This window comes from Thermobia domestica, chromosome 1 (assembly GCF_964235325.1).
Source record: "Thermobia domestica chromosome 1, izTheDome1.hap1.1, whole genome shotgun sequence".
In the NCBI taxonomy this organism is placed as follows: Eukaryota; Metazoa; Arthropoda; class Insecta; order Zygentoma; family Lepismatidae; genus Thermobia; species Thermobia domestica.
Window position 1 is genome coordinate 260,748,811 of NC_137454.1, and position 26,219 is coordinate 260,775,029.

The window sequence follows — 26,219 nt, forward strand, 5'->3', positions numbered from 1 at the left end:
AAAAATGAAACAGAAGTTACAACAAGAAAGAAAGAGTTAGCAATACTAAAACTCTCTTGTACGGAGAATGAATAATAATTCTTTTAATGAACTAATAACGAAAAATGTAGAATGCAATTCTTTCTGAAAGTATAAAGCAAGTTTGGAAGTTTATATTTGTATAACTATAATTTCCCCATTTTAACATAATTGAGACGGCGTCTTTTGAGGGAAATCTCATCGGTAAAGATTAAAAGTTTACTGCTAAAAGCTAAGGGAAGAAAACTCACCTAATGTACTAATTTTTACATACACGAATAAGTACATATTTAATTTTTTTCTTTAACTTGTTACAATAAAATTTTCACCGATGTGACTTTCCTGAGGAGCCATCACTGTACAATATATTTAAAACTCTATCTAACGCATACTTACCAGTATGATAAATTTTCTCTGATTGGGGTTTTCATAATCTAGTGATCCGTTGGCAACTCGTATACTGACAGATGTGGACCCTGTGGCAAGAGTTGGTTCCACTGCAAATGCACCGGAAACATCAGCCAGTCGTAAAGAGAATACAGAATTGGTCCCCTGTTGAAACAGAAGCGAAAAAAGTGTAACATCAATTAACTGTAATAAGGACATAATGGTCAACGAATATCGATTAATACAATTATTACTAGTTTGTTACTCTCTCCTTTCACATTGTATAATACCGAGTATTCATTGATTGTGTGAATTAAATTGAATGCGTATTGCAATTTTACATACATGATAAAACTCTTATTTGTCATAAAATAAAACTTTAGAGTATGTGTTCATATTAACATATAAAATGCGCTTTATTTGAAGGAGAGGAGATAATTTTGAGAAAGTAACAATCAGGATGATAAAAACTTTCTGTGCAAAATCATATAGCCTGTTCATTCTCAAAGTAGGCACATTATTGCTGTACTTCTTACAGATCTACGATAAATGTCTACAAGTGATTTATTGTGTATTTTTCCTTCTCTCTCTCTCTCTCTCTCTCTTTTTTTTTTTTTTTTGCGATTCAGCACTTTGGCTATATGAGACGTGGATTCATAACTTAGCATGGATTCGAACCACATGAACTCCCACCGGGAATCAAACCAATCTGCCCCGCCAAGTGAACTTTGTGGTGGACAAACACCGTGTGCGTGGCTTTTCTCGGGGTTCTCCCGTTTCCTTTTACTTTCTTCATTCCACCATTTCATTCATTACTCATCATTACCGTCTCCTTTAGCCTAACCGGCATAACCATGGGACGTAAAACTCAAAGATTCCATTTTTCATTTTCATTTCAAACCAGTCTCTCACACCGAAGTCGCGTACGCTACCCTAATTAGCCATGAGAGAGCTCCAGTAATAAGGTTTGGAAAGGTGATGAAATGGTATTGTATTAATATGTCATTATCGGTACTTTTCTCTGTATTACTTTGTCATCCACAATTTATTCACTTATCTTCTCATATATCTCATACATATTCTACTTCATACCTTTCTGTATACAGTATAATACATAAACAAGAGGGCTTTTACTATATATTTTTTGTAGCTGAATGTTTAGTGTTCTTGCCTTTGGTGTGAAAAACTTGGTTTCCGTTCCCTGTCTGCGTACATAAGGTTTGGACCCTTCTCGCTGGTTTGGTGGATTGCGCATGCGTTTTTGGTATACGTAGTCCTGGGTTTGATTCCATGTCACAGAGCATTGAACGCATTACGATGGTTTGGATTTAATCTTAAACTGTTGGTCTACGTCTCACATAGCATCGGTGCTGAAAAGAAACGCTAAACACCTTTGGGGCGTCGTAACTTTGGAACGGGACATGATAACGAATTTCTGCTTGCTGGACTGTATTCCCCTGCAAAAAGCGGTGTTAATTGATGTGTCACATGCCTACCTTCCTATTTGAAAAAAAATAATCTGGATTCAAGATGGTGGCCATCAGATGGCCGACATTGACCACGCATGCATCAATCGGTAGCTCCTTTACCCAAGTCCGCCCTCCACTAGTCAGATTTGATTTAATCATGTTTGTTTCCAAAATAATCCACTGTACTAAGAGTTATGGACCATATATATATATACAAAGATGGGTCGAAATGAAACACAAAGCATTCATGGAAAAAGTTGTTTAAAATAATTTTCGATTTACTTTTAATAAAAGAAATATTCTACAGTACTTTGACAATTCTCATTGGATCACTTGTAATTAGTAATTCGTTTTACAGATATTTCTTTAAGTGAGAAAATAGAGTGTTTACTAGTTTCTCCATATTCCTGGATTTAAATGGAGTAAGATATAAGAAAAGATACTTCATTTCACTATCTATTTTATAAGGGAAGTAAATAACTATACGTTGAATTTATGTTAATTGATCAGGTAAATTTAATGTGAAGCATTTAATGAGAAAGACTGAAAATAGCTTATTCTTACCACATCGGGGTCTTCCACAAACATATCAAGACGAGGTAGAGGTGTTCCATCTGGCACATTTTCAGGAATTTCAATATTGTATTCTTTGTTGTTAAATCGAGGCGCCTCGTCATTTACATCTTTGATTGTCACCGTAGCTTCTGCTGTAGTAACAGTCAAAGGATCATTCCCTGGGACTCCATCAACCACTTCTCGGGCCTACAAAATAATAATAATATAGTTTTTTAAAAAATCTGGAGCTTTTACATAGATAATACGTGTTACTCTTTTCAGTGCAGATCCTGCCCTTAAAAAGGTGTTCCACAAGACCTGAAATATTATAATCAATTTTTTTTAGAAGTCCGTCCTTTTAGTCTAGTTGCTAACGCGCGCGTCTTTGCTGCGTGTGGTCTCACGTTCGGTGATGCCTTTGGTACACATGGTTCCCGATGGACGAGCACTGAACGTATTACGGTGAATCGGATTCCATCTTTAACTGTAGATTCATATCTCATATAGTCGTGGTGCAGGAAAGAGACGCTAAATTTAAACAAACAATTTAGTATAAGTACATTAAGTACGTGTTTTCATTATTAATGAGATAATTTGAGGTTTACTATAATATTTGTTAATACATAAATACAGCTGAACCTTACATCTACACAGAGTCAAAATATTTTTAAAAAATCCATACTAAAATATGAGGTCTTTCACACAGTAAACCTTGTTATTAACAAGAAAAAACATGATTTGTAGAGTTTACTAAGGAGAAAAAAAATATTGATTATAAACATGAACTTAAAATTCCGTTCCAATATCTTGACTTGTGCAGCTACCTCATAACTTTAAAATACCAATACTCATATTCTGATTATAAGCTAGGCCAGTTTTCTATTAATTCTTTGAACAGCGTTACTATGTTACAGTTAGGTCAAAGTTAATTTTTGTAATTTTACTAAATATCAAATATTTCCTTAACTAAATCCCTAATTCTATTCAAAGTGATGGTATTTTTCTAACTTCCAAAATAGGTTGGAAGTAATCTATTCAAAGTAAAGTCGAATTTATGAATGTGATTTTTTTTAAAAAAAGAATTAGATTTTGTACCAGAAAATAAGAAACTTCTCTATCAAGCATTGTTTATAAAACACTTCTCTTAAACTTAAAATTACCCTAAAAATATAATGTAAAATATATTAAAATGTAAAATAAATGTAAAATATATTGTAATGTAATGTAAAATATAATGTAAAATAAAATGACACCACTTATCTAAAATTCAGGGAAGTGTATTTTGTTAAGATATTATTATGACATGTAAATAGTGGTTGCTCAATTAAAAGTGGAATATTTAATTTCTAATATTACCTGAAAGTAGTCTACTTACGCTATAAATAAACTTGTAGAAATAGAAAACCGTAATTTTGATTCAAAGGTGTATTATTCACAAGAAAATAACATTCTTTTCAAACATTTTGTCTAAATATATTTTCTACAGTATAAATCATTTCAAAGGCAGAGGGAACATTACAAAAATGTTTGAGACAAAGTGTCCATATTTTTTATGCATAGTAAGATATTGAATTAAATATTACAACATTTTTTAGAAATTAATTTTAGATCTATCTCGGAAGTTGACAATTTCACCATTTAGTAAAACATCCAAAATTTAAGTAATAATATAAATATTTAGTATAAACCTACCCGAACGGTGATTGTGAGTACTCCTGTTGACTCTGTCAAAGATTCTTTATCCAGAGGTTTGGCTGTTCTTAATTCTCCAGTTTCTGGATCTAATAAGAAATAGTCCTGAGGATCTGTTGAATAAACAAATAAATAATTAGCATAATTAAAACAGAAAAATCGTCCGATTATGATTAAGAAAAAAATATCCGAAAGTCAATATTAGAATCTCTTCCAGGGATAGCTTATCCGATGGGTCTCCACCTTTACATATTACTACTAATTAAATTACAATTTAAATTAAGTGTGAACTCTAAACACCACCTATGACGAGAAAAATACAGGTATTGGCAATGAAATGACGTGAAGCCTAGAGATCTCTCGAAGAAAGCTTAGTCGCTCTCGAGTGCTTCTTTCCTGAATAATTAAACGCCCCTGCCATTTCTCATGCCACAAAGGGTTTTATTCATTCTCCGCCAGCGAAAAGTGAAATTTTGTTTGGGGCAGATCTAAACTGACGTAGGCTTAAATAGATAAGGTAATATTATATTTATAATTAATCAAATGCAGAATAAGTTTTTGTTTGCGGAATTGTACATACATTCAACATTTAATTGCCAAGTAGAAAGTATTTTATTTTACGTTATTTAAACAAAACCTTGCAGAAGTTATATCATTGACAAATTGACAAATCAGTTTTTCAGGATCTACAAGGATGTATGGAGAATGTAAGGTAACCTTTGCATATTTAATTACTTAAGTAACTTTTAAGCCTCCTGAGGAGTTTTCACTACGACCTCCACCTTCCCGAATTTCGAGAATAACTAACTTAGGAGACAATGAAGAACATCACAAATTTAGGAAGTGAGCTACATAGTATCTGTAAGATTCAAATAAATAAACTAATAACTGTCTCCAAACCTTTCCTTATAAAACCAGGAGTTTTGATGCGAAGTTTCCGACGTCATAATTGTTGGGTACCCAAATTCACACACTATACGTAAGGTCTCGAAATAAATTATTGGTTCATTTAATAGTATTTTGCAGATACTTTCTAAATTTTTGATGTTCTTCATCGTCTTTAAGTTATTTACTAACATTTAAAAAAGTGACTAACGTAGCTAAGATGTAATGAAAACTTCTATTAGTTGTGGCAGTTGTAATATACACAGTACATCATGAAACAAATAATTATTGTAATGTACCACGTGATTATGTTTATAAACTTTACACGTGCTTCTGTTTGTAAACAACAACCACATTTATTTACGATGGAGTACTACACCTCACGTTGGATTACTACAGAAGCAGACAACGAACCACCAGCACCACTTACAAGTCACATGACAACATGGGAGCAGCAGCGCCACCAACACCCGGAGCACCTATCTAACGAAGAGGATTCAACGGACAACTACCAGTATGCGATTGGTCACCCCTCCTCTAGCTTGGCTGGAGCTTTAGGAGAAACCCAACCTAAAAGTCTCCAGTTTGTTGCGGAACTCTAGGCTTCCCTTAACCCCACTTTACTTTGCACGGAGCCTTGTGGGGATCCAAACCTCAGTCGCTTAGTCTGCTTCGGGGCTCTGTGACTCTTAACCCCCTCATTGCTTGCTTCGGAGCATTGAGGTTTCCTACTCTACTCTACTTAACTTGCTTCGCAGTTCTGTAGAGATCCTGCCCTAAGGCTGCACGGTCTTGGGCCACATTTTTCTCTACCTTACATTAGAGAAAGTTATATTGTACTATTGGACTGTTGTATTTTATTAAAAGATTTTTATAATAAAAACTGGTAGTGGGAGTCGATTGCGGACTCTAACTTACTCTGCATATCACAACCTACTCCTACAAAGGAGAGAATTTTATAATATTTAATACGAACATAGGATAAGTGAGTGATACAACTACTGCACATTTTGATTCTTACGAAGGTCAGTTGATTCATAATTGTTCCTTTTATGATTGAGGTTTTGTTTGCCTTTACTAAGCTTTGAGATCTTGTATCGTGTTTTTCTACCTTTACGTTATTATTGTAGATGCATCATATAATAGAATGCATCTTAAAAGTACGCATCAATTGAAGTATCTAGTTTTCTGTATTGTTGTATTCAAATGTTAATTCTTTCAATATGTATGAAAAATATTTCAGAGAGGTTTGGATCCCAGATCTCCCCATTATCGTATGTCCACTCTTTTACCAATTGATTTTATCTCTGACAGTGACGCTTTAAAAAAAAAGAAAGAAAAGAAAAGAAAATCTCTTATCAGAGAAAGAAGAGCAAGTTTCTCTGAAGACTTCGATTTTCTTCTTCGAAACGAATCAGATTCGGAATTGAACTTGATTACGCTTTTGCCTCCTTTCTTGGTTTTGTGAACCTCTCAACATCATACTATGAACAGAATTACATGTCGTAATTGTTGTATTCTCATTATACATACATCCTAAAAATGTCCAATCTCCTTAGTTTAAGTTTCCAGGATGTTAAGTTTGGTTTCAATAGAAACGTATTGTGTTTCTTTCGCATTAAGGCGAGACGAAACGTTGTATTACTGTCAATAGAAAGAGCAAAGATAAGATAAAAATAATGGAATTAAAATTTTATTGCATTTTATGTTTATACACTTTCTTAGCTGACGTCCTTTTAGAACACTAGTTGTGTTAGAAGGCTTATGAAATTTCCATCACCACGATGAGAATTTTCTGTCAACGACATACTGTGTCACCTTTACATTCCTGTTGGAAGAGTAATAAATAAAGATTAAGACATGGTAGACGGATAGGCAGGCATAAACATTTTGTTTTTGTTTTGGGGTGAAAGGAGCAATTCCATCAATTACTCCATTTTGTGTATCCTTCGGACTTTAACGCTTTATTACTCCCCATACTCTATATCGCGAGCTCTGACATAAACTGGGAAATGGGTTTTTGGGTTGCATTTACGAGATCTCGTTTTCTTGCCTGCCACGATGACAAAGACTGCTTTTAGAGGCATCTTGGAAGACGACGGAGTGGTGTACAGGGTAATAATAGAATAACGGGGGAAATCATATTGGCTTGCTGTTATATGTTAAAACAGAAGGGAAGCTAGAACGAAGTTAAAATATAGTTAGTGGTATGAGAAATATCGTACTTCAAGCACACGCATTCAAAAAGAGACCTACGATAACTAAGTTTATTTTTGTGGCAGATGATTTCAAGGCATAAAACTATTGAAATTTGAATATGAAGTCAAAGGGGAAGAGGGCGTTGAAAAAAAGCAAGATTAAAAAAATCCGCAGGCTACATTCCCCACCTGGTTAAAAAAAGGCAAGATAACGTTCCTTTATCCTTAAAAATCTTACAGGAAAAAGTTATCATTTTCATAGCTCTATTACGCGGCTAGATGTTTCCTCGTCATAAAGAAAATTATGAAAAGAAAATTGACCGTAGATCGCTTGTAACTTTTTTGCTTTGATCAGCTTCAGTATGTTATTAAGCTCAAGCGACTGTGTTGAGAAGGAAAAGGCTTAAGGTTACAATGTGGTACAACATTGTAAATTCAATATTAAACAAGGCAGAAGTTAGCCTCTTTATAAAGAAGCAATGGCTTTTATCTATAAGTATGTGTGCCTATAAAGATTACCTCCAATTAATTGCCAATTCAATGTAAAGACAAACAAAGTGACAACTGGAAAGTGAATCAATAAATATATCGTTTTCCATGTGTATTACAGCATCAATTCACCAAAAATGTATATACTGTTTAGGATCTTACAGTTGGTCTAGTGGCTAGCACGCACGTCTTAGACATGTGTGGTTCCGGGTTCGATTCCGTGTGGGGGAGCATTGAACACATTACGATGGTTTGTATTGTATCTTAGACAATAGGTTTATGTCACATGTTGCCTCGGTGCTGAAAAGGGGCGCTAAACTCCAACAAACAACAAGTTTCATGCTTCGCGATTGAGTGGATTTAGCGCCAAGGTTATATGATATGGGACAGCCAGGTTTTGTTTCTCCATCGAGTACTACGCGCATAGAATGCAGGCGCATTAGGTACTTGGTTATGAATAGGCATAGATAGTTTTATGTGGAAGACCTAGTTATGTAAATACAAGGAAAATGAACACTCGAAAACTTCCTTTCTTGGGAGAGTTTTCCCCTTATCATTTGCTATTTCATAAATACTAAAAGATTAAAACCACTTGTTTAGAATAAATCATAAGTAAGAATTACGTTAGTACTAGAGCCTGGATTTTTATGTAATATCAACTCCTAAAATATGGACATAAATATGTAATAAAAATGTCTGAAATATGTAAAAAATGTAAATTCGTAATGAACAACAATTCTTTCCTTTTAAATTTCTTTCCTCACAAAGGAATATGTTTATCTTAAAAGTACTTACAAAAATTCAAGTTACAATATTAGAATGCTTATATTAAGTGTTCTTGATTGTCTGCAATGTACATTCAGATACTAACCACAGTTTGAATATATTTATTATTTAATTTACAATATGTCACCACCATACATTTCAAAATGTTAAGAAGAAATGTTCGTTGCCACATTTTTTCACCTAAAAGGCACTTACAAAAATTCAAGTTACTTTTAATTGGGGAGCAGACACAGTTTGATTTTGTCCAATTATTCAACTTAGTTTCACTGTGTACATTTCCAAATGTTCAGAAATAAATGTTTGTCGCCGATCAGACAATATGTTCTTGTACGCAGAGAAACTTGTTTCTACGTCTCAAGATGTAGCCGGAGCATATTTCAGGAGGTGATGTGGTTGGGAGAAACATAATTAGGAGGGTTAACTTTTCACCATTGAGAATGCGTCTTACTGTCAATAAGCTGTTGCAACCTGGGTTTATTTTAGTCATTGCATCAAATATTCTTCGAATTGTCTCTCCCACATCTGCTCCGACAGTAGCCTGTTTCTTTCCTGCATCCTCATATATACTGTATATCTATGGCTTCTGGAGAGGAAACCCAACAGTTTTAATTTTGTTAGTGCTTGTAGCAATCCAATCAAAATTGCTGTTTATGTATGTAATGTCGCAAGCAAGTTTGGAGTTCTTGATGAGATTTTGAGCAGTGCGTACCGATACAGCTGAGTCCACCGAAAATGAATCAAGCACAGATTTGACTTCTTCAAAATGTTCACTGTAAAACGAACTTGCTCGTATCCAAGCGGCCCATCTAGTAATAAGAAGTGTTGTTCTTTGTAAACTTACACACGTTGTGGTGCCATAGCTTTTTCGTGGAAGAAATAAGTTGGTTGATTTCCGGAAACTTGGCTCTCCTCACTCAGCTACGCGTTGGAGATCATGTACCATGCAAGTGAAATGGATCAAATTAGGATAAAATACTTTTAAGTGCTGCAGCAGCTCTAACATATATGACGCACTGCCTGTGTATATATGAAGAACTCTCTTTTTGTACGCCATTCGGATACAAAACTCTAAGATTATTATTCACAAATCGTGCTATAGTGGAGTGAGTTGTATGCTCCAGAGCTTTGCATCCAATAAAATGTAGTGTAGATAGAGAATTAGCAGTTAGTTTTCAAACCATGAAATAAGCTATATACCTTCCCAAAGAATCAGTTCTCTTATATACGGAAATCCATACATAGAAACTACCTACTTCTGCCCTAATTGATTCTAAAGCTTGTTTGTAGAAAACTGGACAATATCCCTTTCGAGGGGTTGACTTGTCAGGAGCTTTACGGCCACAATATTTTCCGAGGAAATCCCGGAACTTCGGTATTTGAATTTTCTTCTAAGGGATGTTTGCTGCAATCACTGTTTCGCACATTTCCTTGTAAAACACACTGAATGAAGTATCCACTTGCATCTGGGTCACTAGAACTTGCTTCTTTTCACTTCGCAATTGTTTGTTTTTCACATGAAATGCCAATATGCTGCTCTAACTAAGACTTCATAATGCACTCAACTTTTGTTTTTTTCACACACTCGACAAAAAACAACTTTGCCATCAATGGTAAATGTATCATCGACTGCTATCTAAGACCGCAACTCTGTCATTCCGGCTTTGTACAGCTGAAATCTTCTTAAAACTTTAATGTTTAAAATGAAAAGCCGACGAATTACATATACAGAGTGTCTACTAAAATTCCAAAATGAAATTTCGTGACTTTTTCGTGCCCTTTTCTTTACCAAACCATAACATTTCGTAACATTCGAAAACTAATACTAATAGTATCTATATTCTTTAGCACTTATCTTTATCTTTTCTCTATTTTCAAAGGCTGTTACCTGGAGCGATAAAAACTTAGTGCCTTCTCACAACACTTTCAGTATATTCATGTATATAGTCTGTTTTGTTCGGTTACTAACCAACAGCAAACACTCACAAATCCAATAATCTTAAAATTACATACTTAAACACATAAATTGACAAATCTCTAGCAATCCTTTAAAAATGTCATACTGATTGCAAACAGTTCTACTGATGGATTTTATCTCTCTGTTAAGTTGGCTAATATTGTTTTACCCTTTTCTGACGTTTTTTTTTTCTTATCTTCTGAAGTGCTTTAACTTCCTCTTCGGTCTGTTGTAACAATCTCGTTTTCTTCAACTCTTTAAGGTATTCTGCTTCCATCTTGATTTTGTTTTGTCTTTCGTGTTTCTCACTGATTTTTCCTGCATGCGATAGAAGTGTGGTTTGCTTGCGGTTGATAGCGTCTAAAGTCGACCATTTTTGGCAGTAAATTTTGAGGTTTATAGAACAAAATTTTCCAGTCTCTACTTATATTTGTACAGATAAAAAAAAATCGTGACCCAAAAGCTAAATTTCTTGACTTTCATGACCGTTTTCTGATTTCGTGACTTTTCGTGACTTTCGTGACTGATAGACATTGTGAGATACCAAATCCTACAGTTGCGTTAACAATACTTCAATCAGACTTTGTTGTCGTCGGTTGCAAAGATAAAAATGCTCACAACAACAAAGAAGGAATGAAAGGTAAGTTTCGCTCAGCTTTGTACTTGCCCCCTTCCATTGTTGGTTCTTTTCGTTCGCTGTGTGGTGATTGCCACTCTCTGTTGCACACTGGGAACTAAAAACACCGTCAACCCCTGATGTAATCGTTACGATGTGGCGAAACAAAGAACCGCTATGTACGTATAATGAAGGCAAATCGCACTTTTTAAATTTACCAATAGTGTATTGCCGGGAGCCGAAAATGGGGAGAGAGAAGGGAGAAGAAACGGTTTAACTTTTTATTTACCACATTATCATGTGAGCCGAAACTCCAATGGATTTTCTTCTTAAGGACTGTTTAATATATATAATTCCACGCGTGTACATATAAAGGAAAAATAAGTAATTACATAGAAATCCGGGCTTTAGTTATTACGGTTGCTGAAGGGTTCTGTAATTGAAGTTTCGTTCCAATTCTCCTGTTCTAACATAAGAGAAAGAAGTAAAGATAGTTTCTGTTCCTCCTACTTCAGAAGGTATGACAATATCTTAGCGAAACGCACTTGTTTCTCAGACAAGTGACACCAAAACTAAGCTTGTGACTTTCTAATACCTTTATCAGTGCGGCACAATAACAAGTTGAATTAGTATTCACACTTAAGTATTCACATTTTCCTATCGCCTGGAACAGTCTCCTTATTTCATTATAATAAGTTTATGGCCTAAAACATATGCTTCTGAAATGAGGGTTTTCTCTGCTGGTATAAAAAAGCTATTTTATTTACTTGTACTGAGTTCTTAACGTAGTTACATAATTTTTATTTACAATTCACAAAAATATTTTATTTAGAATAACTCTGAATATTTTATCACCAGTCTTGTATAAAATGTACTAAAACATTTAATTGTACATCATTAGAAGAAAAACCAGGTTGCAATATAGGAATTATTTTTCTTCTTATGTGGTAAGCGTGGTCCAGGGTTTAATTCCCGGTAATGACATCATTTCTAGGATAACGAATATTCGAATATTTTTTAACAATACTAATAAACAGTTGAATTACAATGTTTATCCAGAAATAACAAGTTACGCATACACATCTTAAGTGACTAACCTTGGACTTTTTATTAAATGGGAAAGAAATGTCCAATTACTCTAAAACTTGAATTTGCCTAACTGAAAATTTTCACAATGGATTATTGAAAAACTTCTGTTTTAATGGTATATCGTAAGTTCTTCCCAACCTAAATTTTTCAGAACCATTAACTTTATTTAAAATTAACAATTAATAGATAAACAATTTCAAATGAGTTAACATACTCCCTTTGGTAGAAATTATTCAACATATATTATAAGCACAAATTTAAGGTGGAATCCGAACCACCATAATGCGTTCAAGGTTCCCCCACGGAAATAAAACAAGAAATGTAACTTTCAGTTTTACGTCCTACGCTTATGTCGTTAGAATAAAGAAAACGGTGATGACGAGAAAGGTGGAATGAAAAAAGTGAGAGGAACTGGAAAAATTCCGAGAAAACCCACGCACACAGTATTTGTCCATCATAATGCCCACTTGGCGGTGGCTGGGACGAACCAGGGACCCCATGTACCAGAGGTGAACGCTCTATCTCTGAGCGCCCCCCTCCCGAGAATCGAATTCGGAACTCTGATACCAAAGGTGCACACGTTAGCCATTAGATTAGAATGGCAAGCGTTGTTTACTCGATTTTGTGAGTATTTTAAGGAACTTACTCCAAGAAATAAAGTACTACACCAGCTCAAATAATATCACTACTGGTACATCGTTATGCTCGATGTATGATCGATAATGGATAAATGTTAGTTATCGAAATGAAATGAAATCTTTAACATCCTATGCTTATGTCTTTTAAGCTAACGAAGACGAATGATTGTAAAAAGTGAATGAATATTGAATATAATTGGTGGAATGAGAATATGGGAGGAAACGGGAGAAACCCGAGAAAACATACGGACATCATGATGTCCACCATAAACTTACATGGACTGGAATCAAAAGCAGCGAACCCTCGTACCAGATGTAAGCACTCTACTTCTGAGCCACGTGAAAAAATAGGGGCGTAACTGATAAGCACTCTGCGCAGTACTCGACCCCAATTTGTATAAGCAGGAAATTTGTAGATTAAATAAGGTGAAGTTCTTAACATGCCTCCCCAAGTTCCGACTTAATGTACACAACTGAACACTGTTTTTTGTAAAGGGAAAGATTAGCGGAACTCAGATGAACTTTAATATTTTGAAAGCACACATTACTCACGTCTTTAGAATGATTATACCTGAAATGCTGACACGAGCAGGCAAACATATAATGGCAAAGATTAGAGTGACACATAGCCTATAAGTTGATCGTTGAGAGATCATTGATCATTGCAATACAAATAATATTTCAAATAATTTTTCCTACACACTTTTTGGTGTGTCATTTCAATGCAATACAATATTTGTATTGATAAACAATTCTATTGCATTCTAAATTTTTGCTCAGCACGTATACTAAGTGGCTCACCCTTTTGCAAGTATATAAGAACAACAAACCTGACAACATACATTTCTAAAGTAAAGAACACGAGTTTCAGAGATAATATTAACGGTACTGTTTTAGAATGGTTCTCAAGCATTGTTATACAAAATCAATGTTCCCTGACCACATAATAACAATTGTTTCACCCTTTCAATGTGAATCCTTTATTTCTGGCTATTAAGCTTAGGAAAAAAAAAGACTAAAGCTAAAGGCAACGGGACTGAAGGTTTACGTACTTGTGACTAGCTCGTACATGACTTTCCTGGGTTGACCTCGGTCTCCATCCTTTGCTTGGACAGTCATAACAAGAGTCCCGATAGGGTCGTCTTCTTTAACGACGCCCGTTAAGGAACCCAGAAACATTGGAGGCGTATTCTGGACGTCCTTCACTTTGATCTCCACAGGAGTGGTGCTATTATGCTCTCCGTCCTGCAAAAAAGAAATAAAAATAGTGTAAGTGCTGATGGTTGGCAAAACTAAAAAAACATCAATATTTGGCCACGAATTCGTTTCCAAGAATAATTTAGTGGAATAAATAGTAAACCTTTAAGTGTCCATATTTCTAAGTAGCGAAATGAGTACAATTACTGATTACACTCTTATTAATCCAGCTCTAATTTCTTACAAAGAGAGGACAATACATTACTATACAATTTTCAATTCAACGAGATATGAACTTATATTTAATCGATAAATACTTGAAAAATGAACAGAGAAAATGAGTTTACATTCTTTTAGAAAATACAATTTTTCTATTTTGTTCCACCACAAAATAAAGGTATGCATTCTATAGTTTCGTTCTTCTAAAATGAACGAATTTCAAGGAAGATAACCATGCTAATATCATGTGTGATGATGAGTAGTGCTAGATTTATTTTACTCAATCTGTTCTGTTCACATGCTTCGTTCTTCATTGGTTGGTTTGGAGTCAGCATTCCGTTCAGGAGCGATGTTATATGAGACATGGGCCTAGAGCTTAACATGGGATGCGAATCACGTGAGTTTCCATCGGGAATTGAACCCGTGTCTCCCACACCGAAGGCGCGTAAACTTACCATATAGCCACGATAAAGGTATTCATTCTTCAAATTATTTTCTAAAATTTAAGGATAACTACTACAAATTTGCTATTTTACAGTGTTTGTGCTGAATGTTATTCATGAAGGTTGGACACCGATATTTATGAGTGAGTGTACGATACACGTATAAGCGTCGCCAGGAATTTTAGCCAAATGGAAAATCAACAGCAAGTAGCCCATATTTTCCATAACTTAACAGCGCGCGTTATCACCATTTTACAAATTCTTAGTGGTGAGTATTGGATCCAAAAAGATTAAAACATTACATTTATTGTTTTCGTTGATATTCTGTTTATTTTGTCTATACATGTTTCAGTGTAAAAGGGCCAATCTGCTGTACCTGGAACTATACAAATAATATTACAAGTTCTATTAGAGATTAAAAATTTTCTCCGATTCCGAGGTATCTAAATGTAAAAGGATATAAATATAAAATTAGTATTTCTCTTTTATTTCATGTCTCCCTTTTAGAATTAGTTTTTAAAAAAGAACGTTTTTTAGCATGTTTGTTTTAATAGAGTTCCAAATTTTCTTCTTTTTCTTCTTTCTATTATTATTATTATTATTATTATTATTATTATTATTATTATTATTATTATTATTATTATTAATAATAATAATATTAATAATAATAATAATAATAATAATAATTTTATTTCTTTTATTTTATTTTAGTAGATCTCATCTTCTTTTTTCCTTTTAATTAAATGCAATTATACATCATCACAACTACTGCTAATATATAAATAGAAAAACTATTGTCCTCTTAAAGTAACAATTCTCTTCCTTATGGTTTACTTTCTCCAGAAGAATTTGAAAAATGAAGACAAAAGAGAAAAAAGAAAAAGAAAATGAGCTGCTCTAAAAGATTAATTCTCTCAATGTGTTACGAAAAGCACACGAAGAGATTACTGATTTTATGTAAATTTATACAAAATTTATTTAGGCTTATTTACTAGACTATTATAATCCCATACTTTTTTTAAAAAAAAAAAAAAAACTTTCATTTCACGCTGAAAATGAATGTATATACTGTAGGTTTCCAGAAGTGATCGATTGACAAATCCATCAACCTTTCGCAGACGACAATATGCAAAGGGCATCAGTGTACAAAGAAGTTTAGTGCAGATGAAACATCCACTGCAGCTTCAACTTGTCAAATATGTTTACGTTTATTTTGTCTCTAAATATTGATCCAATGTAGCGAACTGAAGAATAATTCGGAATATATGTTTAAAAAAGAAAGGCCAACAGGAGCAATTAATGACTGTAACAACATAATAATTAAAAAGCATAAATACTGAGTAATAAAATCTGGTAAAATGCTTAATTGCACTTGCTAATGCTGCCCAAATTCGAAATCACCGTTATATAAAAGTGAAGACTACAGCGAAAGGGTAGATATGTGTTGACAGGATTTGGCTTCGCCTAATAGCCGATGAAACGATAAACAAGTGTCGAATGGCCTTAATTAGGCTGTGTAATTAGATCCCAGAGTGTTTCGTAAACATCCAGTAATGTGTTGTCAGATATCATCAACCTTCTCGTCAATTTTCCCCTCTCCCATGAGACAGGGAGGAGTGAGTAAACTGTGAATGGATCTTCCATGCTTTTTTCCTGGCAGGAGGGGAAGGGAAATGGTGCATACTGTTCGTAATGTTAATGTTCTTGTGATACTTGAGGTTGGAAAGATCGAACGAACAAAATTTTAGCAAATAGAAAATCAGAGGCTGTTTCATCAAATTAAACATGTTGTTCACCATGTTTGTGCCTGCTTTCACAACCAATAAATGCTATGTTTTAATCCAATTTGTCAACTTCAGGTCAGGGTTTTGCATTCAATTCGTTATTCCATGTGGTTTCACATTTCCGTGACTGTTTAAATCAATGTTTCCGTGTTATCATGAAAATAAACTCTTGATCAACACGTAACAATGAAATTACCAAAACCTGGTCTTTGCAATGAGGTTTCACTGGGAATTTGCTAATGCTAATAAACAGTTCACGAGAATTTCATCCCTGGCTATTCATAAACTCTCTTTCTCTTTGTAGATAAATGAAAACGAAATATTCACAATTTCCTGTTTGCATATAAATAAATACATGAAAAAAATGTTGAAGGCATGTATTTGATATGTTATTAGTAGCATACAATGAACATAAATAGACTGCACGAAACAAAATTAGTGGAAAGGAATATATATATATATATATATATATTACTCGATTTATTTAACAGCTACGTAAAATACCCGTTCTTCGCACGGGAAGGATAAAGTTTATGCAATATATCATATTAACACACAAGTAACACGGTAAAGTGGTAGTCATTTTGTGTTGTTTCAACACCTCATTTTTTGCTGTGTAGGGATATTTATTTGACTAAAATATGGGCCTTTGAATGTTAGTTCTAATTCTGTGATCAGATAGGGTATGTTCTTGTACGCAGAGAAACTTGTTTCTACGTCTCAAGATGTAGCCGGAGCATATTTCAGGAGGTGATGTGGTTGGGAGAAACATAATTAGGAGGGTTAACTTTTCACCATTGAGAATGCGTCTTACTGTCAATAAGCTGTTGCAACCTGGGTTTATTTTAGTCATTGCATCAAATATTCTTCGAATTGTCTCTCCCACATCTGCTCCGACAGTAGCCTGTTTCTTTCCTGCATCCTCATATATACTGTATATCTATGGCTTCTGGAGAGGAAACCCAACAGTTTTAATTTTGTTAGTGCTTGTAGCAATCCAATCAAAATTGCTGTTTATGTATGTAATGTCGCAAGCAAGTTTGGAGTTCTTGATGAGATTTTGAGCAGTGCGTACCGATACAGCTGAGTCCACCGAAAATGAATCAAGCACAGATTTGACTTCTTCAAAATGTTCACTGTAAAACGAACTTGCTCGTATCCAAGCGGCCCATCTAGTAATAAGAAGTGTTGTTCTTTGTAAACTTACACACGTTGTGGTGCCATAGCTTTTTCGTGGAAGAAATAAGTTGGTTGATTTCCGGAAACTTGGCTCTCCTCACTCAGCTACGCGTTGGAGATCATGTACCATGCAAGTGAAATGGATCAAATTAGGATAAAATACTTTTAAGTGCTGCAGCAGCTCTAACATATATGACGCACTGCCTGTGTATATATGAAGAACTCTCTTTTTGTACGCCATTCGGATACAAAACTCTAAGATTATTATTCACAAATCGTGCTATAGTGGAGTGAGTTGTATGCTCCAGAGCTTTGCATCCAATAAAATGTAGTGTAGATAGAGAATTAGCAGTTAGTTTTCAAACCATGAAATAAGCTATATACCTTCCCAAAGAATCAGTTCTCTTATATACGGAAATCCATACATAGAAACTACCTACTTCTGCCCTAATTGATTCTAAAGCTTGTTTGTAGAAAACTGGACAATATCCCTTTCGAGGGGTTGACTTGTCAGGAGCTTTACGGCCACAATATTTTCCGAGGAAATCCCGGAACTTCGGTATTTGAATTTTCTTCTAAGGGATGTTTGCTGCAATCACTGTTTCGCACATTTCCTTGTAAAACACACTGAATGAAGTATCCACTTGCATCTGGGTCACTAGAACTTGCTTCTTTTCACTTCGCAATTGTTTGTTTTTCACATGAAATGCCAATATGCTGCTCTAACTAAGACTTCATAATGCACTCAACTTTTGTTTTTTTCACACACTCGACAAAAAACAACTTTGCCATCAATGGTAAATGTATCATCGACTGCTATCTAAGACCGCAACTCTGTCATTCCGGCTTTGTACAGCTGAAATCTTCTTAAAACTTTAATGTTTAAAATGAAAAGCCGACGAATTACATATACAGAGTGTCTACTAAAATTCCAAAATGAAATTTCGTGACTTTTTCGTGCCCTTTTCTTTACCAAACCATAACATTTCGTAACATTCGAAAACTAATACTAATAGTATCTATATTCTTTAGCACTTATCTTTATCTTTTCTCTATTTTCAAAGGCTGTTACCTGGAGCGATAAAAACTTAGTGCCTTCTCACAACACTTTCAGTATATTCATGTATATAGTCTGTTTTGTTCGGTTACTAACCAACAGCAAACACTCACAAATCCAATAATCTTAAAATTACATACTTAAACACATAAATTGACAAATCTCTAGCAATCCTTTAAAAATGTCATACTGATTGCAAACAGTTCTACTGATGGATTTTATCTCTCTGTTAAGTTGGCTAATATTGTTTTACCCTTTTCTGACGTTTTTTTTTTCTTATCTTCTGAAGTGCTTTAACTTCCTCTTCGGTCTGTTGTAACAATCTCGTTTTCTTCAACTCTTTAAGGTATTCTGCTTCCATCTTGATTTTGTTTTGTCTTTCGTGTTTCTCACTGATTTTTCCTGCATGCGATAGAAGTGTGGTTTGCTTGCGGTTGATAGCGTCTAAAGTCGACCATTTTTGGCAGTAAATTTTGAGGTTTATAGAACAAAATTTTCCAGTCTCTACTTATATTTGTACAGATAAAAAAAAATCGTGACCCAAAAGCTAAATTTCTTGACTTTCATGACCGTTTTCTGATTTCGTGACTTTTCGTGACTTTCGTGACTGATAGACATTGTGAGATACCAAATCCTACAGTTGCGTTAACAATACTTCAATCAGACTTTGTTGTCGTCGGTTGCAAAGATAAAAATGCTCACAACAACAAAGAAGGAATGAAAGGTAAGTTTCGCTCAGCTTTGTACTTGCCCCCTTCCATTGTTGGTTCTTTTCGTTCGCTGTGTGGTGATTGCCACTCTCTGTTGCACACTGGGAACTAAAAACACCGTCAACCCCTGATGTAATCGTTACGATGTGGCGAAACAAAGAACCGCTATGTACGTATAATGAAGGCAAATCGCACTTTTTAAATTTACCAATAGTGTATTGCCGGGAGCCGAAAATGGGGAGAGAGAAGGGAGAAGAAACGGTTTAACTTTTTATTTACCACATTATCATGTGAGCCGAAACTCCAATGGATTTTCTTCTTAAGGACTGTTTAATATATATAATTCCACGCGTGTACATATAAAGGAAAAATAAGTAATTACATAGAAATCCGGGCTTTAGTTATTACGGTTGCTGAAGGGTTCTGTAATTGAAGTTTCGTTCCAATTCTCCTGTTCTAACATAAGAGAAAGAAGTAAAGATAGTTTCTGTTCCTCCTACTTCAGAAGGTATGACAATATCTTAGCGAAACGCACTTGTTTCTCAGACAAGTGACACCAAAACTAAGCTTGTGACTTTCTAATACCTTTATCAGTGCGGCACAATAACAAGTTGAATTAGTATTCACACTTAAGTATTCACATTTTCCTATCGCCTGGAACAGTCTCCTTATTTCATTATAATAAGTTTATGGCCTAAAACATATGCTTCTGAAATGAGGGTTTTCTCTGCTGGTATAAAAAAGCTATTTTATTTACTTGTACTGAGTTCTTAACGTAGTTACATAATTTTTATTTACAATTCACAAAAATATTTTATTTAGAATAACTCTGAATATTTTATCACCAGTCTTGTATAAAATGTACTAAAACATTTAATTGTACATCATTAGAAGAAAAACCAGGTTGCAATATAGGAATTATTTTTCTTCTTATGTGGTAAGCGTGGTCCAGGGTTTAATTCCCGGTAATGACATCATTTCTAGGATAACGAATATTCGAATATTTTTTAACAATACTAATAAACAGTTGAATTACAATGTTTATCCAGAAATAACAAGTTACGCATACACATCTTAAGTGACTAACCTTGGACTTTTTATTAAATGGGAAAGAAATGTCCAATTACTCTAAAACTTGAATTTGCCTAACTGAAAATTTTCACAATGGATTATTGAAAAACTTCTGTTTTAATGGTATATCGTAAGTTCTTCCCAACCTAAATTTTTCAGAACCATTAACTTTATTTAAAATTAACAATTAATAGATAAACAATTTCAAATGAGTTAACATACTCCCTTTGGTAGAAATTATTCAACATATATTATAAGCACAAATTTAAGGTGGAATCCGAACCACCATAATGCGTTCAAGGTTCCCCCACGGAAATAAAACAAGAAATGTAACTTTCAGTTTTACGTCCTACGCTTATGTCGTTAGAATAAAGAAAACGGTGATGACGAGAAAGGTGGAATGAAAAAAGTGAGAGGAACTGGAAAAATTCCGAGAAAACCCACGCACACAGTATTTGTCCATCATAATGCCCACTTGGCGGTGGCTGGGACGAACCAGGGACCCCATGTACCAGAGGTGAACGCTCTATCTCTGATTAGAGCAATTAGAGCAGATAGGGTTCAATTCCATAACAGTTTGTATTTCAAATATATTTCAATTATATACGTAGACCATAACAATGTTAGAAATGGAGTTAAAAGAGTGCGTTGAAGTGCAGTGAAACTGCAATTATCCGGATTAGTAAGTTCTGGGCATAATCCCGATATGCAGAAATTCGGATAACTGCAAAACAGAAAATATGTTGTGATATAAAATCTTTAAATCTTTAAAAAGAGATTGAAGGGACCCTTAGTCTAGAGGTCTTCACGGGCTCGGGTCTACAAACCATATATTACTTCGGGCCCGGGCTCGGACCTTGAATTTTTAAATATACAACCATATTTCTAGGGCCTTTTCGGGCCTAACTTTGTAAATATACCGTACAATGATATATATATTTCATCGTTCTTTCTGGAGAACTTTTGAAGTACCACTGCTCTAATTGCTGTAAATAAAAATATAATTTTGCATTAATTATTAAGTTTGTGTAATTCGGACTTATTTCGGGCTCATTTGACTATCACATGAGCTCGGGCCGGTCTCGGGCCTAAATGTTAAAACATATTTGAGACTCGGGTCGGGCCTCGCATTGTAAATTCACGAGCCGGGCCGGGCACGGGCTGAAAATTCCGTCCCGTACAGACCTCTACATTAGGCACAATTCAAAATTACATTTAACTTTGGAATGAACGAGACACAAAGAGGTACACGATTTTAAGAATGAATGGAAGTGTTGCAACTCATTATCTTGGGAATTTTTCAGTTCTGACTTTTCTTATTGCTGATTTAAATTTTTAAAAAGACTCTTTTCTCACCTCTAATATTATACGTTGACCATACCAAAACATTGAGATGCATACTCAACTTAAGAAAACAGAAAATAACTCTTTTTCTTTTAAATATGTAAATTTACTAAATATTTTAGAATTCTGCTCCACTTTCCCATACTGCAATGACTCTTCATGGTCTTGAAATCAGCAAAGCCTTCTGAAACTCTGGCTATGCTGATAACGGAGGTTGTCACCACCACATATTAGCAGCTAATTAGACCGAGGAGAAAGAGGTTAGAAATTTATTTTTAATCGCTTTATTTGATTTTTTGCCCCACTGTACGACTCCCTTCATTACAATGCGCCCTTGCACGCTCTCTAAGCTTAATAGCGAGGATTTTTATCAGTAAGGTAAATTGCAAGAGATCGCTTATCGGGAGGTGATTACACATTTTGACGACTTGGAATGCCGTATTGCATGGTCTCAGATCACTGCTCAACAGTGCTCACGGTGCATGCTGAATAGGTCAAACGTGTGCCGCAGGCCATCTTGAAATATTTTGAATCACATTCTTTTTTTTTTTTCAATGTTTTACTTTTGATTTCGCATGTTTGACAATTTTCGAATCATCTCTTGTATATAACATATTCCTTTGGCACATCAGAACTGTGTATAAAAATACATCATAAAGTATGCACTAGGGTAAAATCAAAAAAGAAATGTCTAATATTCGAAGTAAATTCTCTTTCGTCGAGGATACGTACTACATGGTCAGTTGCCAAAATCTCATAATTATTTAAAAGTTCGAGGGAGCACTAATACACACAAAAACTAATTGTATCTCCGATAGTTCTGTAGTAAAGATGGAACTTCGATTCTCTACTAAACTATCGATCACTTTTTCTGTTTTCCGGGCTGTTCCCTTTTCACACGCTTTCCCTTTCCGTTTCCCTTTTTATACCAAAGATTCATAGTTGTAAAATCATAGGAAAAATCCAGAAGGCAAACAGTTATTACGAAACCATGTCATCAAAGACTTGATAGATCACCAAATGTTCCGAATAATGAAAAATGAGAATGACAATAATGAAAAAAATGATTCAGAAACACTAAAAAGAAAGCATTTTCGTAGAAGTGTTATTTAATAATAATAGAAGTGTCCTACTTACTATTTCCCCCTGTACAGAATATCATATTAATCTGGTTAAGTCGAAAATATTAAAGTTGTCAATTAAAATCTGAAACGATATTAAATGCATTAAAACATTCATACACCGGTATAGGAACAAAATATCGCGGCCAAAAGTTTGCCGCCCAATATCTCGTAGAGCCAAAATCGTGCCGCCCAATATCTCGTAGAGCCAAAATCGTGCCGCCCAAAATCTCGCGGGCGAGAATCTCGTGTGGCCAAAATTTTGCTACCCGAAACCTCGCCGCCCAAAACCTCACTGGACTAAATTTTGCCTTACAATTTATGCTATGAGTTTCTGGGGTCAAAATAATAATAATAATAATAATAATAATAATAATAATAATAATAATAATAATAATAGGGAGAGAAAGTAGAAGTGTTTAAGAAATGTGAGTCCAGAAACGCTTACTTTAAACAGTAGAAGCTTTAAAAAAAATGAAAAGTTCAAAATGAATGGATGTCAAAAACCCATTTTAGGAAAAATCTTATCCATCGAATCTATTTTTGTTCCTCATTTGATATTTCTCTAAAAATCAAGGACACTATACATCGTAAGATTTCAGCCGAACTTATCCGATCAGGATGAAAGTCGATATGATGGTAAACCTTGACTTGCCATATAAACGTATGAAATATACATTATGCAGACTTACGGTTTCCAAGCTGCAGGCGGTCGAATTTAGCTCCATATTTTCAAAAACAAGAACTCATACACCAAATTCTTCCGATCGGGATTAAATTTGGCATGATTTTAGAACTTGATCTGCTATATAAGCGCGCGAAATATTATGTTGTGCAGGCTTTTGAAATGAAATCTTTCAGTTTAAGGTACCACGATTATGGCCTATAGACTATGGAACACAGGTGAAATGATAATGTGGAAGGAAAAGGGAGTACCCAACAAAACCCACGGACATAATGTTGTCCATCATAATGTAGGCTTTCGATTCCAGAGTTATAGGCGATCAAATTTTGCGTCATATATCCGAAAACAAAAACCCATACACCGAACTCATCCAATAGTAATCAAACTTAGCATGGTGGTAGATTTTAATCTGTTTATTAGCGTATGAAATATTACGTTGTGCAGGCTTTGAGTTCTCGAGTTATGCACAATCAAATTTTCAAATTACACTAGCCAACAGTGAAAATATAACTGGAATGAAATAAATGTTTTTTTTTTTTTTTTAAACTATATCGACCACGCTCATAACGAAAACGACAATGAAAAACTCGAATTAGCTCTTGTTTCCAAGTTAAATGGCGGAGGTGAAACTATAGCATTCATTGTCAATCCTTTCCCACATAGGCCGCTGATGGTAGACAGAATGATCGAGTTTCCTGTAGGACAATAGCTGTGTGTATTTTGTCACTATTTTTAGAACGGGCTCATAGCAACAAGGGGGAGGGGAAGAGGAAGGGAGGAGTAGACCATGTTTCATTTAAATGTAGTTTCAGTCTGTTACAAGCTGTGTTGTGTTCGGGTGCTGGACGAACGTGTTACTGAAGTGTAGTTAGTGCGTGTAGTCATTTAATTCCTGTGATTCAATATGCCTAGCAAATGTGTAAATAGTGCTGATAATTTTTGTTACATTTGCGGACAGGCTATATTGAAATCGCAAAGGAGACCAATAACGCCATATATAAGGAAGGCATACAAACTGTACTTTGGCCGTGAAATCAAGGACCTGGACAAACCATGGGCTCCTCATGTATGTTGCATATCTTGTGTTTCGAGTCTTCATTCGTGGTTGAATTGTAAAAGATCTTCCATGGGCTTTGCTATACTCATGATCTGGTGAGAACCATCAAACCATGTCAACGATTGTTATTTTGTATGACAACTCCATTAACACATGATAGTTCCAAGAAGAAAACGTCTTCCTTGACATATCCGAAAGATAAAGCTTAACTGTTGGCGTCAAGACTACAACAGTGGAATTGCCTTGATAAAACGGTAAATGTGACTGCGTTCCGTAACCGCCATGTCATTCCTTCCATTTTTCAAAAATGAAAAGAACTTGGTATTTTGTAGTGATGTAGAAGGACTAATGGCAGCTATGGGCATTGACTATAAAAGTGATGAGTGGAGGTTGTTCATCGACTCCTCCAAAATAAGTCTCAAGCTTGTCCTACTGCATATAGATAACGTGTTACCATCGATTCCGGTTGCGTATGCAACTTACATGAAAGAAACATATGATAACAATTGTTATTGCGATTGAACTATGACAAGTTTAAATGCCAGATTTCCATTGAGCTGAAAGTCATAGGCATATTACTTGGGCTACATCAGAGCTACTCAAAATTCTGTTGTTAACTGTGTTTCTAGGATAGCCGCGCCAAAACACTTCAATATAAAAAGAAAGCTAAGCGTCAATCACTTGAACCAGGACCTTATAATGATATGCACGAAGTACTTATCGAATCCAACAACATAATTCTCCCTACTCTTCATGTAAAATTGGGCCTAATGAAAAACTTCGTTAAGGCCATGGACAAAACTGGGGAAGCATTTCTCTATCTGTGCGAGAAATTTCCGTCTTAGCAAGGCGAAAATAAAAGAGGGAATTTTTGCGGCTGCCCAGATACGCAAACTGTACAAAGATGAGAATTTCAACACCATCCTGACAGGCCATGAAAAGTTAGCTTGGGATGCCTTTGTTCAACTATTAACAAACATTTTAGGAAATAAGAGGGCAGAAAACTATAAGGATCTCGTGGCAAATCTTCTGGGTGCAACATGTTCTTAAAATTACGTTTGTTGGATTCGCACTCAGACTTATTTCCTGACAACTGTGGTGTTGCAAGCGATGAGCACGAGAAACGCTTCCACCAGCAAATTTTGGGCATGGAAATGACATACCATGGAAAGTGGAATGCATCAATGTTAGTCTATTACTGCTGGACACTACTCAGGGAATCACCAGCTGAAAACTACAAACGCCAAACAAAGCGGTTGCGTCTTCAGTGACCTTCCTGCGAGGGGTAACAACAAGGTAAATACATGCATAAGCTTATATAGGCAATAATATAAAATTATCATCACTTCAAAACGGGAGCTAATCTTGCATTTTCATTATCATAACGTTTTCGTTATCAGCACACCCGAAAACATAAAGATTAGCTGTTCTCATATGCCAGTTACAGAAAAAAAGTAAAATTGTGTTGGCTAGTGTTATTGAACATAACGAAAACATAATAAATGTTTTAAATACCAAAGGTCGGTCTTGGGCACGGAAAATAAAAATTAATGAAGGATGGCTTTATAACTACGCG

General features: G+C 35.0%; 1 protein-coding gene across 2 annotated transcripts in view; it reads right to left on the minus strand.

Moving 5' to 3' along the window:
• Positions 1-26,219, minus strand: part of Cad87A (cadherin 87A) — an 890,323-nt gene that overhangs the window by 87,025 nt on the left and 777,079 nt on the right. For both annotated transcript variants that reach the window (XM_081726161.1, XM_081726156.1), the window contains exons 7-10: positions 13,829-14,021; positions 4,122-4,234; positions 2,439-2,636; positions 415-570 (exon numbers count right to left, since the gene is read on the minus strand). In XM_081726161.1, coding sequence (XP_081582287.1) covers positions 415-570; positions 2,439-2,636; positions 4,122-4,234; positions 13,829-14,021 — 660 coding nt within the window. The remainder of the gene's footprint in view (positions 1-414; positions 571-2,438; positions 2,637-4,121; positions 4,235-13,828; positions 14,022-26,219) is intronic.